Source organism: Manacus candei, unplaced genomic scaffold (genome assembly GCF_025592945.1).
Source record: "Manacus candei isolate 608988 ecotype Guabito, Panama unplaced genomic scaffold, ASM2559294v1 h1tg000050l, whole genome shotgun sequence".
Taxonomy (NCBI): Eukaryota; Metazoa; Chordata; class Aves; order Passeriformes; family Pipridae; genus Manacus; species Manacus candei.
Genome location: NW_026138098.1, coordinates 30,087,786 through 30,099,595, shown reverse-complemented (window position 1 = coordinate 30,099,595; position 11,810 = coordinate 30,087,786). Strand labels below are relative to the sequence as shown.

At 37.9% G+C, this 11,810-nt stretch overlaps 1 protein-coding gene across 3 annotated transcripts in view; it reads right to left on the bottom strand.

Annotated features, from left to right (window-relative positions):
• Positions 1 to 432: 432 nt before the first annotated feature.
• The window catches only part of BICC1 (BicC family RNA binding protein 1), a 100,935-nt gene continuing 89,557 nt past the window's right edge, over positions 433 to 11,810 (bottom strand). For all 3 annotated transcript variants that reach the window (XM_051800212.1, XM_051800210.1, XM_051800211.1), the window contains exons 16-21: positions 11,165 to 11,204; positions 10,348 to 10,502; positions 7,946 to 8,099; positions 5,234 to 5,394; positions 3,435 to 3,534; positions 433 to 1,974 (exon numbers count right to left, since the gene is read on the bottom strand). In XM_051800212.1, coding sequence (XP_051656172.1) covers positions 1,844 to 1,974; positions 3,435 to 3,534; positions 5,234 to 5,394; positions 7,946 to 8,099; positions 10,348 to 10,502; positions 11,165 to 11,204 — 741 coding nt within the window. In that variant the 3' untranslated portion in view covers positions 433 to 1,843. The remainder of the gene's footprint in view (positions 1,975 to 3,434; positions 3,535 to 5,233; positions 5,395 to 7,945; positions 8,100 to 10,347; positions 10,503 to 11,164; positions 11,205 to 11,810) is intronic.

Below are 11,810 nucleotides of genomic sequence, written 5' to 3'. Positions count from 1 at the left end.
GTAGTACCACTGTAAAACCAGGCAAAGATGCTACTGGACCTAGAGGGGAAGTCACCCAGTTATACACCATTAAGTAGATATGGTTGAAATGATTACTGAGCAGCAATTTCTAGCTAACCACAAGAAGACTTTATATTATTGCTTGATCATCTATGCCCTCAAGTAACAAGTCTCTTTAAATTCCCTTTGTGTGTGCAAATTTCTCTTTATGTCATTTTGCATTCTCACCTTAAAAGAAAGAATTATCCATGGAAAGTGTCAGAACTCTTTCTCACCCATTTTTGCATAAAACCCAACTACTGTAAATGTTATTCTAATGCCTTCTGTTAAGAGCACTTGACAGTGGTTTATGTCCATCTCAAAAGGCTTGTACACTGAATATAAATAGTACATTACAGTAGAGGTAATTCACAATATTTCTCATGGGAATGCTTTTCAATTAATGCTTGGAAACTACGTATTGCATTGCAAAAAGAGGCACTTTATGAATTCCTTCATTATATCTGAACCCTTCATAAACCCATAACACAACATCTGTCAAGACAGAGGAATAACATTGCCAAATCATTCAGACTTTCACAGTATAAGAATGCAAAAGTTAGCTCTAGCCACTTATAACATGGACTCTTTCTGTTGAACATAACTTGTTTCAGAAATAGTTCATCTCCGGAGTTTGAAACACTTCTGCAGCTGACAATTACAAATCTGGATCGAACAAAACAGATGCTATTACACCTATTTTATGTAGGTCACTTAATTGCTGCATGCATAGTCATGTAAGTAATATGTGTCATTTATTAAATGGCAACAGTGCTGTCTTGTCAAATTAGATTAGTTGTCTGTTTAATCAAACTGACAGCCTGGAGCTCTAGTTTGATGAATGCCTTTCATTCTCTACCATAAATCTGCAGTAGATCAGTTTAATCTGTTACGTATTGTAGGTGTATAGAATCTAAAAATAAAAGTCTGATATAAATAAGTGTCCTTTAGTGGCAGGGTACTAAAAATAGCCCTTTGCTTTGAGACAACCATTAAAAACACTTTTAGCGTAACAGGCAGCAGTTAAATATGTTGACTGCAAAGGGTTAATATTGCAAGGTCCATTTTGGTCTTTCATTGCATCTGTTACAGTGAGTATTATTGCAGGCAGCATTACACTGCTTCATAAGAGCATAATAGGACTGGTCCACTACCAAGTGACTTGATTTTGGAACAATCTCTTCAGATAACTACCCGGGAGACAGAGAGAGGAAAAAAAAAATCTGCATAAGAACCGGATTCTAGTACCATTATAGTGAGATGTGACTTAATGCAGGAACACCTGAACAAATTTGATTAGTGCCAATATAAAAATTGATATGGAAATGAAAGAGAGAAATAAATTTCCACAGGACAAGAAATCAGAACATGTAAAGTGCAGAAAGACCTCAATAATTATTTTAAGCAGTACCAGAAAAATCCATCTTGATAAAACCAAATCTATGCTCTCTGGCATCCCAGCTCTTCATTCTTCCTTCATTCAACAAAGTAAAAAATTCAGTGCATACATTATAGTTATAGGTAATAAAATACTAAACAAAGAACCCTATATTATTATTATTGCAAATTCTGTCCAATCTACATGAGTAAAACGTAACCCACATTTGGTGTTTCGAAAGAGAACAGACAAAATGTGTTTTCTCTGTTGATTTTTGTTTTTTTTTGGCACAGTATTGTGCAGACAAAACGCTTTGGTCCTTGACGCCCAAACTCCCAAAGTGCAGAGGGTGGTGTGCAGTGAAGGCTGTCCACAGGATTGCCATGTCCATCTTTACAGCTGAGTTTTTAGAGCCACAACGTCCTGCTACCAGCGGCCGCTGACGCTGGCAATGTCCGAGTGATACTGGCGCGGCAGTCTCCCACTGGCTCCACCTTCCAGGAACGAGGCACGGATGTTTGACGGATCAAAGAGCTTTCTGCGGTTTTTATTCAGTTCTGTAAAGGTCAAACATGCGCAGAAATCTCTCATCAGAAATTAAATTTTAATATTTTGAGCCGAATGCAACGCAAAGCTTCTGTTTAAACAAGCAAAATATTTTAGATGGAACAATATGAACTGAAGGTATCTGTGAGGTACTTATTCAGTTCAACAGGATAATCAGTGTCAGGTTAAGGCTCAGAGGTTGCCTAGGACACAGGCATCTATTTGGTGCAATTCTTATTTGGCACTGGTACAGTGTGAAGTAGATAATTTTTTGCAATATTGATTTAGAACCAGTTGACAGAGCTGAAACACTTTAAAAAGTTTGTTAGAATACTCAAAGACTGCAATCTTCCCAGAAGTATATGCTGCAGCACAACCGTGCAATGTAAACTGAGATGACAAAAAGCTTATCTTGATCATTTCTTAATGCACAATTCTTAAAAGACAAAACTGAAGCAATATTTTAATTAGGACTTTCAGAAAAAAACAGATGATCACCTCTCATTCCAACATGCACACTAATCTTGTATTAGCAAAACCTCATCCAAAATACTTTTTTCCCCACCTTTCTATTCTTGTAACCAAACTTCATGACAGATAGAAATCACTGGAATATTACACAGATATTCACGACTGCTACTAAGTACATTGCATTTTTGCCCTTTTTACTGCATCATTTTAAATTAATAAAACATTCACTAATGGCATTGGTAGAAGAGATGAAATTGGGAGGAAAATAATGTAGTGTTACAATGAAGCATCTGAAAGAAACTCTTCCTCTGATACAGATTCATTGCCTAGTCAAGGAGGACAGCACTCCTATGTAATAAGAAACCTCATGCTATTTATCACAATTAGAAAAATCTAGTTAGGCTTTATATACTACAGCATATTTTAAGAAATTATATTTGGCCTTCTTTCTGCATGTAGGATCAAGACAACTATTAGTTAAAATGGGTTAGAAAAATTCCAAGTAAGAGTTACATGTTTCTCTCAAACCCATGCATTTGTGGCATAGAAAACTGCCAAAAAGCCAAAGCCAAAAACTCAAAGCCCCTCAAAAGCAGGCAGTTTTTCCCAGGAGGACGATTGCCCTGCTAATCAGTAAAGTGGAGGACAGGGAACTAAAAGTTGTGACTGGTAGGTAGTGCCATTCAGACCCTGTAGTGCTTGTAATCCCACAGCTTCTTGGACCCACGATTTTGGAGCATCCAAAAAACTTCACAATCTGCAGTGAAACAAACTTTCACCAAGCTCCAACTGTACAGGACTATTGCAACTGAGCTGCTATTTGGTAATAGCAAAGCCTGGTTTTAAGCACCTCAGGTGAGGGGCAAGCTGTTATGACCTCTGTGGACTAGTGTCTTAGTCCTTCCAAGCTCCTTTGCCAACTATAAGCACACGACTCGAGTGAGAAGAATACAAACAAACAATGCTTAAAATCAACCAAATGATACTTTGTGTTATTTACCTGAGATTGCAAGCAGCATTTTTCTTCTGGCACCAAAAGTGGTAATTCCTAACTCTTTCAGATCTTGATCAGTAAGAGTAAGGAATGTCTGCAGATCAATCTAGAGTAAAAAGAAATAGGAAAATTAGGCAAAACAAGTTTTTACACAAAAGTATTAATTAATAAATGTGGTTCAGAATAGCTTCATTTTTTTTTCCCCTACTGCTTTGTACAGGTACTCTATTCCTACTCAGCCAACCTATTCCTTGCATGGAAACAGCAATTATGGCTTTTCAATGGCTTCTTCACACAGCTGCTCAATTTGCTACATTTCTGACAGAGGAGAAACTGAAAAGTAAGCAGTTTTAGAAAAATCACAGAAGATCAATTAGTCTTATTTATTTGCAAATCTTGAGATTTTGAGTATTTACCAAAACCACTACAACACGCTTGGGAACAGTGTACATGCCAGGTATCTATGTCTGTAGATACAGTAGGTGCTTCAGATTATACCAGGTTAGCACAGGAGGATTGCTCAACTCCTGGTGACACATTTGAGTTCAAGCACCGAGCATTCAACAGCGTGTGCAACAATGGATGTTTGTGGTATTTCTTTTCCCAGTGCAATTCACAGAAACAGTAGAAAATTGTTTAGTTTTCACCCTGGTCAAACTACTTGGCTCCTCTCGCACCTCATCAGCACCTCTTGAGATAAGAAAAACCACAGCAAAAACCCAGCTGTGAAGCAAAAACCACCCTTAGTATCAGAAACCAATGCAGCTCTCTCTCCTTTTTAGGAGAGTGGCTAAAATAACAGGAAAGGATTAAGAGACTGGATAATATGGGTATTATGGAACATTCAGAGGAACATACAGAGGAGATAAACCTGAAGAGCTGTACATAGAATTGAGGCACAGCTGGATTTACTAATTCAGATTGGGGATTGACCCCACATGACTTAAGCAGCATGATTAGAGAGAGAGACAATGAATGAAGGCACGAAATGCAGCAGATGCAGCTGTCCCCAGGCTGAGCCAGCAGCACTGCACTTCAGGGCACTCAGAGTGCACGTACAGGAGTGACTTAGGGCACGGGAGACGGTACAAGTTTGCCTCCTGACTACCCTTTAACAGTGCAGTACACACTTGAATGCATCCTTGGTGTGTGCAGACGTGATGTGTGCTGCTGAAGACACAAAGTGGACATACATGAAGGTGCCAAATCCAGCTGTGGTCCTTCCCCTGTACCACATGGGATACTGACAAAACCCACATGGACACCTCCACCCTAGTACACCCAATTCCAGCAGTGTGGCACATAAAACTTCCCATTTACAACTACAGTGCTTTTGGGACAAGCTCAGGAGCTCCATGCCTGTAAGTCTTGCAGCTGGGCCCATTGTACTTTTGTGACACAGTCAAATCTGGCAGCAGAATAAACCACCTGCAGACAACCAAGTGGACTCTACCTATACAGCACTCTACGGATAAGGAATACTTGGAATAAAAGATTAGCTGGAGTGGAGGTGGAAATCTCACACAGTTGACTGACCATATCTCCCTGTTGGGAGTGGATCAAAGGAAGTCAACTGTAAGTTGACAAATCTTTAGTAAGTATAAATCAAAGGTGCAGGACAACATAGTACTCGTGTCCAGGCTCACTATCTGGAACCTGCAAGGTGTATGGAACACTTGGAAAGAACAGCCCATGAAAATTCTGCCACAAAGTGAGAGTTCCCAGTGGCTTTGGTCAAGAGACAGAACAACTGCTGCTGGAACAAATCCTACTAACACAAAGATGTCTTTCAAAGGAACACTGACCTCTTGCTGTTGGAATACGTCCGTGTATTTGCCCAAACCAAGCTTACTGAAGAGCTCAGGCAGGTCAGATCCCTTAAACAAACTGTTCAGGTTACAGCCATTGCTTCCTGTCAGCGAGGAAATGCAGTCCATGTAATTGCTGCTACTGAGATAGTGCTCAGCTGAAAGGGAAGAAGTGCATTTTTTAGACACTTCACAGAAGGGCACACTTTTCTATCAGCTAGGTCATTAAAATTACAAAATACTTAAATCTTTATTTTTCAGAAAAGAAAAGAAAGCTTCTCAGTGGTCTAAGAGAATGAACACCATAAAGCAATTTTTTTGTTCATTAAGTTCCAATGTTTGTTTTCTATAGAAAGACATTTGGGTAAACATTTTAAACGATAAAATCACATTATGGGAACTGGATCACATTATGTATCACATGGATACAAGCCAGAAAGTCATGGAAAGAGCTGCAAGACCCCACGGCTTTTCCTCCTCTTAAGCCCTCTCCTCCTTTCCCCAATGACTATTTTGGAAAACATCATTGCACACAAATGCAACCAACACTTTTTGGTCTGGATGGGGAAAAAACCACACTGGAGCTATTCTTGATAAAAGAAATACGATGTGGCCATTATTTTACTACAATGCAGACAAAAATATGAATGCCATAGTTTATAAAATACTAAAACTGGAAATCCACTCCCTACACAACTTTAAATTACATTCCCAAAAGATAATAGCTTTGAAAAGTTTCCACAATGAGTTTCTTAAAAAAAACGCAGAAACCTGGTTTGGCAGTGAATCCCTTTCCTGCATGTGTGCATACTGATAGTATAGAATCACATAGTTCCTAATTATTTTTCCTCATGCTGTGTAAGAACAGGATAGCTCCCATGCTATCAAGCATATGTGTAAGTGGAGCCACTGGGAGTGTTCCCTCCCTCCCTACTGACACGGGAAGAAAAACAGTGAAAGCATAAGCAGCTTGTGGCAGGTAAAGGGTATTTTCCCAGGTAAGCAAAATTAAGATTTCCCCGGAGACTTCTGCTATGGCCTTCACTACAGAATGCCAATGGGATGTGAAAAATCGCCATTTTTCACCACTAGCTGTGCTAAATTTCTTATTTTTCTGGGCACAAACTAGTTAGAAGCATTTGGGATTGGATTTATGGAGCTTGGAGAATTTCTGTCTAACTCAGCTCCATTTTGGAAAAGAATTTTAAAATACAGTAGACTGTTCAATGTTGAAAATGTGAGTGTTAGCTTTGACAAGTGAAGCAATAACTAAATTGAGTTTTTAGACTTTAAAAGGTGGTGCCTTGATTTCTTCACTATCAGAGAAAAGTAACACTGAAAATACCCAAACAGAAATTCACGATCCTTCTTACTGCAGTTAGGAAGCATTATCTTAAAAAATAAAGAAGAAACTCAACACAACTGTGCAATTGTGTCAATGAAGTCATACATTTTAGTCCTGCAGCACCTATACATTAAGGTAACTACACTTGTCCAGCCAACTCATAGATGTTTCTTTTATCCTTCCTCTACACCTTCCATTCTCTGGGAAAGCTGCAGCTGCTGTAGAACAATTTCCTCCACTTCCGGTGTATTTTCTGTATTTGAAGATATCCTTTCCTAGAATGCCCAAATTTTATTTTCTGTGTACTTGGAATTTAATCTGGGATTTAGGTTTTTAAAAGAAAAATGCAACAAAAGAGAGTAAAATCAGCCACAGTACTTATTTCCTCATAATGCAGATCAGTAGTATGGACTAGTATTTTCTACCTCCACTTTTCTTTCTTTCAAAAAAGCATCTATTAAGTTACTTAAAAAATGAAATGAAGTTTCTAAGTGTTGAACTAAAATACAATATTTTAATTTGTAAATTTCAAATATTGTTTAAAAAGTAATTACCAGAGGTACAGCCTGTATCCACGGAAACCAGTGTTTAAATTCACATGCTAGGCCATGCCCAAAACACGGACAGGTTTCTTTTCACAGAATGGCCTGGGTTGGAAGGGGCCTTAAAGATCATCTCATTCCAATGCCTCTGCCATGGGCAGGGACACCTTCCACCAGCCCAGGTTGCTCCAAGCCCTGTCCAACCTGGCCTTGGACACTTCCAGGGATGGGGCAGCCACAGCTTCTCTGGGCAACCTGTGCCAGGGCCTCACCACCCTCACAGCAATGGATTTTTTCATAATATCCAATCTAAATCTACTCTTTCTGTTTGAAGTCATTCCCCCTTGTCCTGTCACTACATGCTCTAGTAAATTTGATTCCCATGAAGAGAATCATGCTTTAAAATTCAATATTAGCACAGATGATGACTCCTTCAGTGAGCAAGTAGCCCAATAAAGACCTGGCTGTTGTTGCATTGGTAACATAGCAGAACAATAGCAGTCTAGAAATAAGCTTTTATAAAGATCTGGTTTCAGAACACCTTGAAAAACTGCTTCCATGACAGCAAAGAGCTTTCCAGCAAGAATGTCTGGCATTTATAAAATTTCCTTAAGTTTGCCTTTTGAACCATTATTTGTATATCATGTTACACTACCTTGCATATGCTTTGACATTGCAAATTGTAAAAAAAAAAAAAACCAAAGTTGTCAGGTGTCAGTAATTTAAATCCCTAGTGATGTCAGGATACATTTATATTACAATAAATATTAATTGATATCAATATGATTTTTTTTAAAATCAGGTATTAAAGAGTTTATTAACCTGATTTGTTTTGTTTCCGTTTGGGGCTGCCAATTGAGGAGACAAAATCATGAGCAGAGGGTCCCAGCCCATTACGGTCTCTCCAGTTATCAGATTCACTGCCACTTCCCAGGTGCTCCCGACTGCTGGACCGGGACAGAGACATCGATGAACCCTGCAAATCACAGAAGGAAAATTTGGGCAGAAAACAGAGGTTTCATTGCGACTCAGATGTTTTCTTTGAAACAGCTCAGTTATTTAAAAAAAAAAAAAAAATGCTTGCAAACATTCTTTTGGCAGTTGATCAATAGTCAAATAATTGCAAACTGGACACGAAAACAGCAGGTGTGCTTAAAACATACACAGTTTACAGTTTTGAAGCAGGAGTTATTTAAAGACCATGATTCAAAATAAATTGCTCGGTATTTCCAAGTCTGTTTCCAAAACATTCCATGGTATCAAATTCCCACACAAATTCTAGACAAAGCAGTCTATTGACTACATCCCTTCACGGGGAAGAGTACATAACAGAACATTTATCTGAAGATAAGTGCCTATAGTACACAATATTACAACAATTCTGCAATGGCCTGTGAATTTGCAGTTTTGTTTGTAGGAAGTTTTTTGTTTGTTTTTGTTTCTTTGTTTGTTTTTAATAGATTTCATATTCCTGTAAAATACTACTCATGATCTCTTATCGCTGTGGGTGAGAATGTTCCAAAATAAGGTAACAGTATTCGGTGGGGACATACACAAAAGAGACTGACATTGATACTACACATTTACATGAGCCAAAAAATTGTGGAAATGAACAATTTCATTCTATACACTTACACCAAATTGCAATTGAAAAATATCACTTAGGACACAGCAATCGTTTATACTATTCAGTAAAATTGACAGCACTGAAGAAACAAGGCAAAAGCTCCTTATCATTGGTAAAAATTAGGAAGGTGTGAGCTAGAGTTAGTATGGCTACAGAAAAGAAGGAAGGTAAGGATTGACTTCAAGTCTTAGAGAAGAGCAAGAAGAGACAGGGCCTCTACCTTACATGAGATCACAATGATGTCTAAGAGTTGTCAAGTTAAAAAAAGATGTCATCCAATGTTTCTGGAAAACTGAATGCACAGTAAAATACCACAGCAAAGATGAAATATGTTTGGTGAGCTTATTTTACAAATTAAAACTTCATCTCCTCAAAGGCTTCAGCACATGACTCTCAAAGGTGCACATGCATTGGAAGTGTGGTGGCACAGTCTCCAATACAAATGGTGTTGAAAACTGCTAAGTAGAGGAGGATACTACAAGGAATCCAAGATTTTCAGCCTCCCCAGATGTTTCCACAATAGCTCATCCCAAACAATGGTAACTGGAGTCCTAACATGGTATCGCTTCACTGGAGAGAGCTGCCGTGGTCTGTGGTCTGCTCATGGGCAGATTCCAAGTGACTGAGACACAGTGTTCTTGGTTGGAATGACAGACCCACTTAGAGACTTTAGACATCATGGTTTGTGGAAAAACCCCACCACAGTTCAACCAAAAAATAAAATAAATAACCAGAAATTCTGGCTGTACCTTTTCTCTCCCCTAGCTCCTACTGCATTATGTGTATCCAAGCAGAATGACTCAAAAAGTTGGCATGTCAGCTGGAGAACACCACAGCACATTATCATGGTTGAATATTTCTTTTGCATCAAAAGCTAGGTATACTCTAGAGAAAAGCTGCATAAACATACCATTTACATTTTATATAAGTAGGACTGAAAAAGGTGTGTAATACGGAAGTTGGGAAAGATTCCAGCAAGGAAACACACTAAAAATCAACTTCAGAATGCCTTTGGAAAGAAAAGAACAAATTTCCTGCAAGATTCCCATGCTGGGACTCTGAAGAGGCTTGCTGGACTCTGGCTGCCTTCTGCCTGGGAACTTTCTGGGCCACTGAACAGTGCAAATCGAGAAAGCTGTTATAGTTCTACAGCTCTGTCAACATAAGATGAGCTGCAGACATTTCTTGTTCTGATGTTCTGCTCCACCATGCAGTGATTCACATTATATAGTTTATCTGCTATGTATACACTGTTTTCATTAGGTTACCAAATTTCTGCTGCTTGTCTGCAACAACTGAGATATTTGGCCCCATAAGTTGTTTTAAGTTTCTTTAAACAAATATATTTTAAGCAGACTTCTATGCTTTGTGACTTCTATAAGATCTATAAAACAGATATAACTGTGTGTGTTGGGCTGAACGTATTCCATATGCCTTAATATTTATGTAAGAAGCATTTTTCACCATAAAATATATTCAGAACATTAAAAATCTTATCTGCAAGACTTCTTTTTACAGAAGTTATAGACATTTCTCAAGAGAAATAACTGTATCACTTACTAAAAGTAAACTTCCCTTACAATATACTTTTTTATACCTCATATGTAGTTGTCATGGATGGCTTGTACGATACATGATTTGCTCTTCTTAGTTCCTTGATAGTTTCTGCAGGCATGGATTTAGAGAACCCCAAACCACTCCATGTATTTGTTGGAGTTCTCACTTCTGTTACAACTGGCTTCTTTAACATAGCTGAAAAAATACAGAGACAAATCAGTAAATCTCAGCCTTCGTGGAGGTACTGAGAGGATAATCCTGCAGTCATGAATGGTAACAACTGCAGCTCAAACAGTAAACTCCAAACACCTCCACTTGCTACACAGTTTGAATCCTGCCCTTCCTTAAGGCAATTTACTCTGTCAGAAGATAGTTAAGCCCCAGAGGGCTGCATGGAGGTCAAAAGAATCATATCTGTTTCAAAAAGAGGAACTTCTGGTTTTCTTTTGGTGGTGTTTTTTTTTTTAACAAGGTCAAAGATATGGTTAAGTCCCTTATCAATTTTGTAACTTAATTCATCCCTGAAGTAAGTAGCCATTTAGCCAATATGACAAACATCTCAAAGTTTAATTTGCATCCAAATAAAGTCAAGTATTACAGTTATGAGCACTCTGAAGACAATATGGATCATTTGCATATGGATATACTTACATATTCCATCTGCAAGCTGTTCTGTTCATATTGTATTTTATGCTATATTGGTATTAAAAATCTTTTGGAACATAGAACTAATAGACAAGTGTTTTGCTACCAGTTTCAGATTTGATTAAAAATCAAATTACAAAACTGAAACTTCAGAAAAATCATTTCATCCATGTACTAACAAACTTTTCAGAAGTCACTGTTTGTGCACGTACCTTTGGTTGCCAGTAGTTTCTTCTGTTCATAGTCAAATGCCTAAAAATTAAACATGCAGAAGATAGCTTAATTGCCATTCTAGTTAAATGTCACTCCAGTACTCATCTCTTTGTGAAAACAAAGGTTTTTAGAGTGGCCAGTGAATATATCTAGGAGAAACCTGAAGTACTGCACAATAATTTGATGAAAGTCCAATTAGAGCCTTAGTTACTTAAAGTGTTCACAGAAACAAAGATTTTAAATAACTATCCAGTATCCATTTGAGTGAGGGTCTAGCAATATTTACAAACTGCTTAGGCAGACTTTTTCTTTAATTTGTTTTTAATAAGACATTTTTTCAAGCATACTTTCTCTTCCTTAACCATCCGTACTCAGCATTTAAAACATTCCCCAACAGTACCAAAAAGATAAAATATATCTTAGCAAATCTAGGCATCATGGTTATTTTTAATAATCTTTCAAGTTTAGGTCTCTTCCACACACTCATCTTGTGAAAGGGAAAGAACTTCAGTGTTGAGAGAATTTTAAAAAACCTTGTATCTGTACTACCCATGACAATGGAAAATGTGAAGTTTAAATACCCCATATCAAACAAGCTACAATTGATTGAATTACAAGTTGGCAAGCCTAAACACATAAAACTAC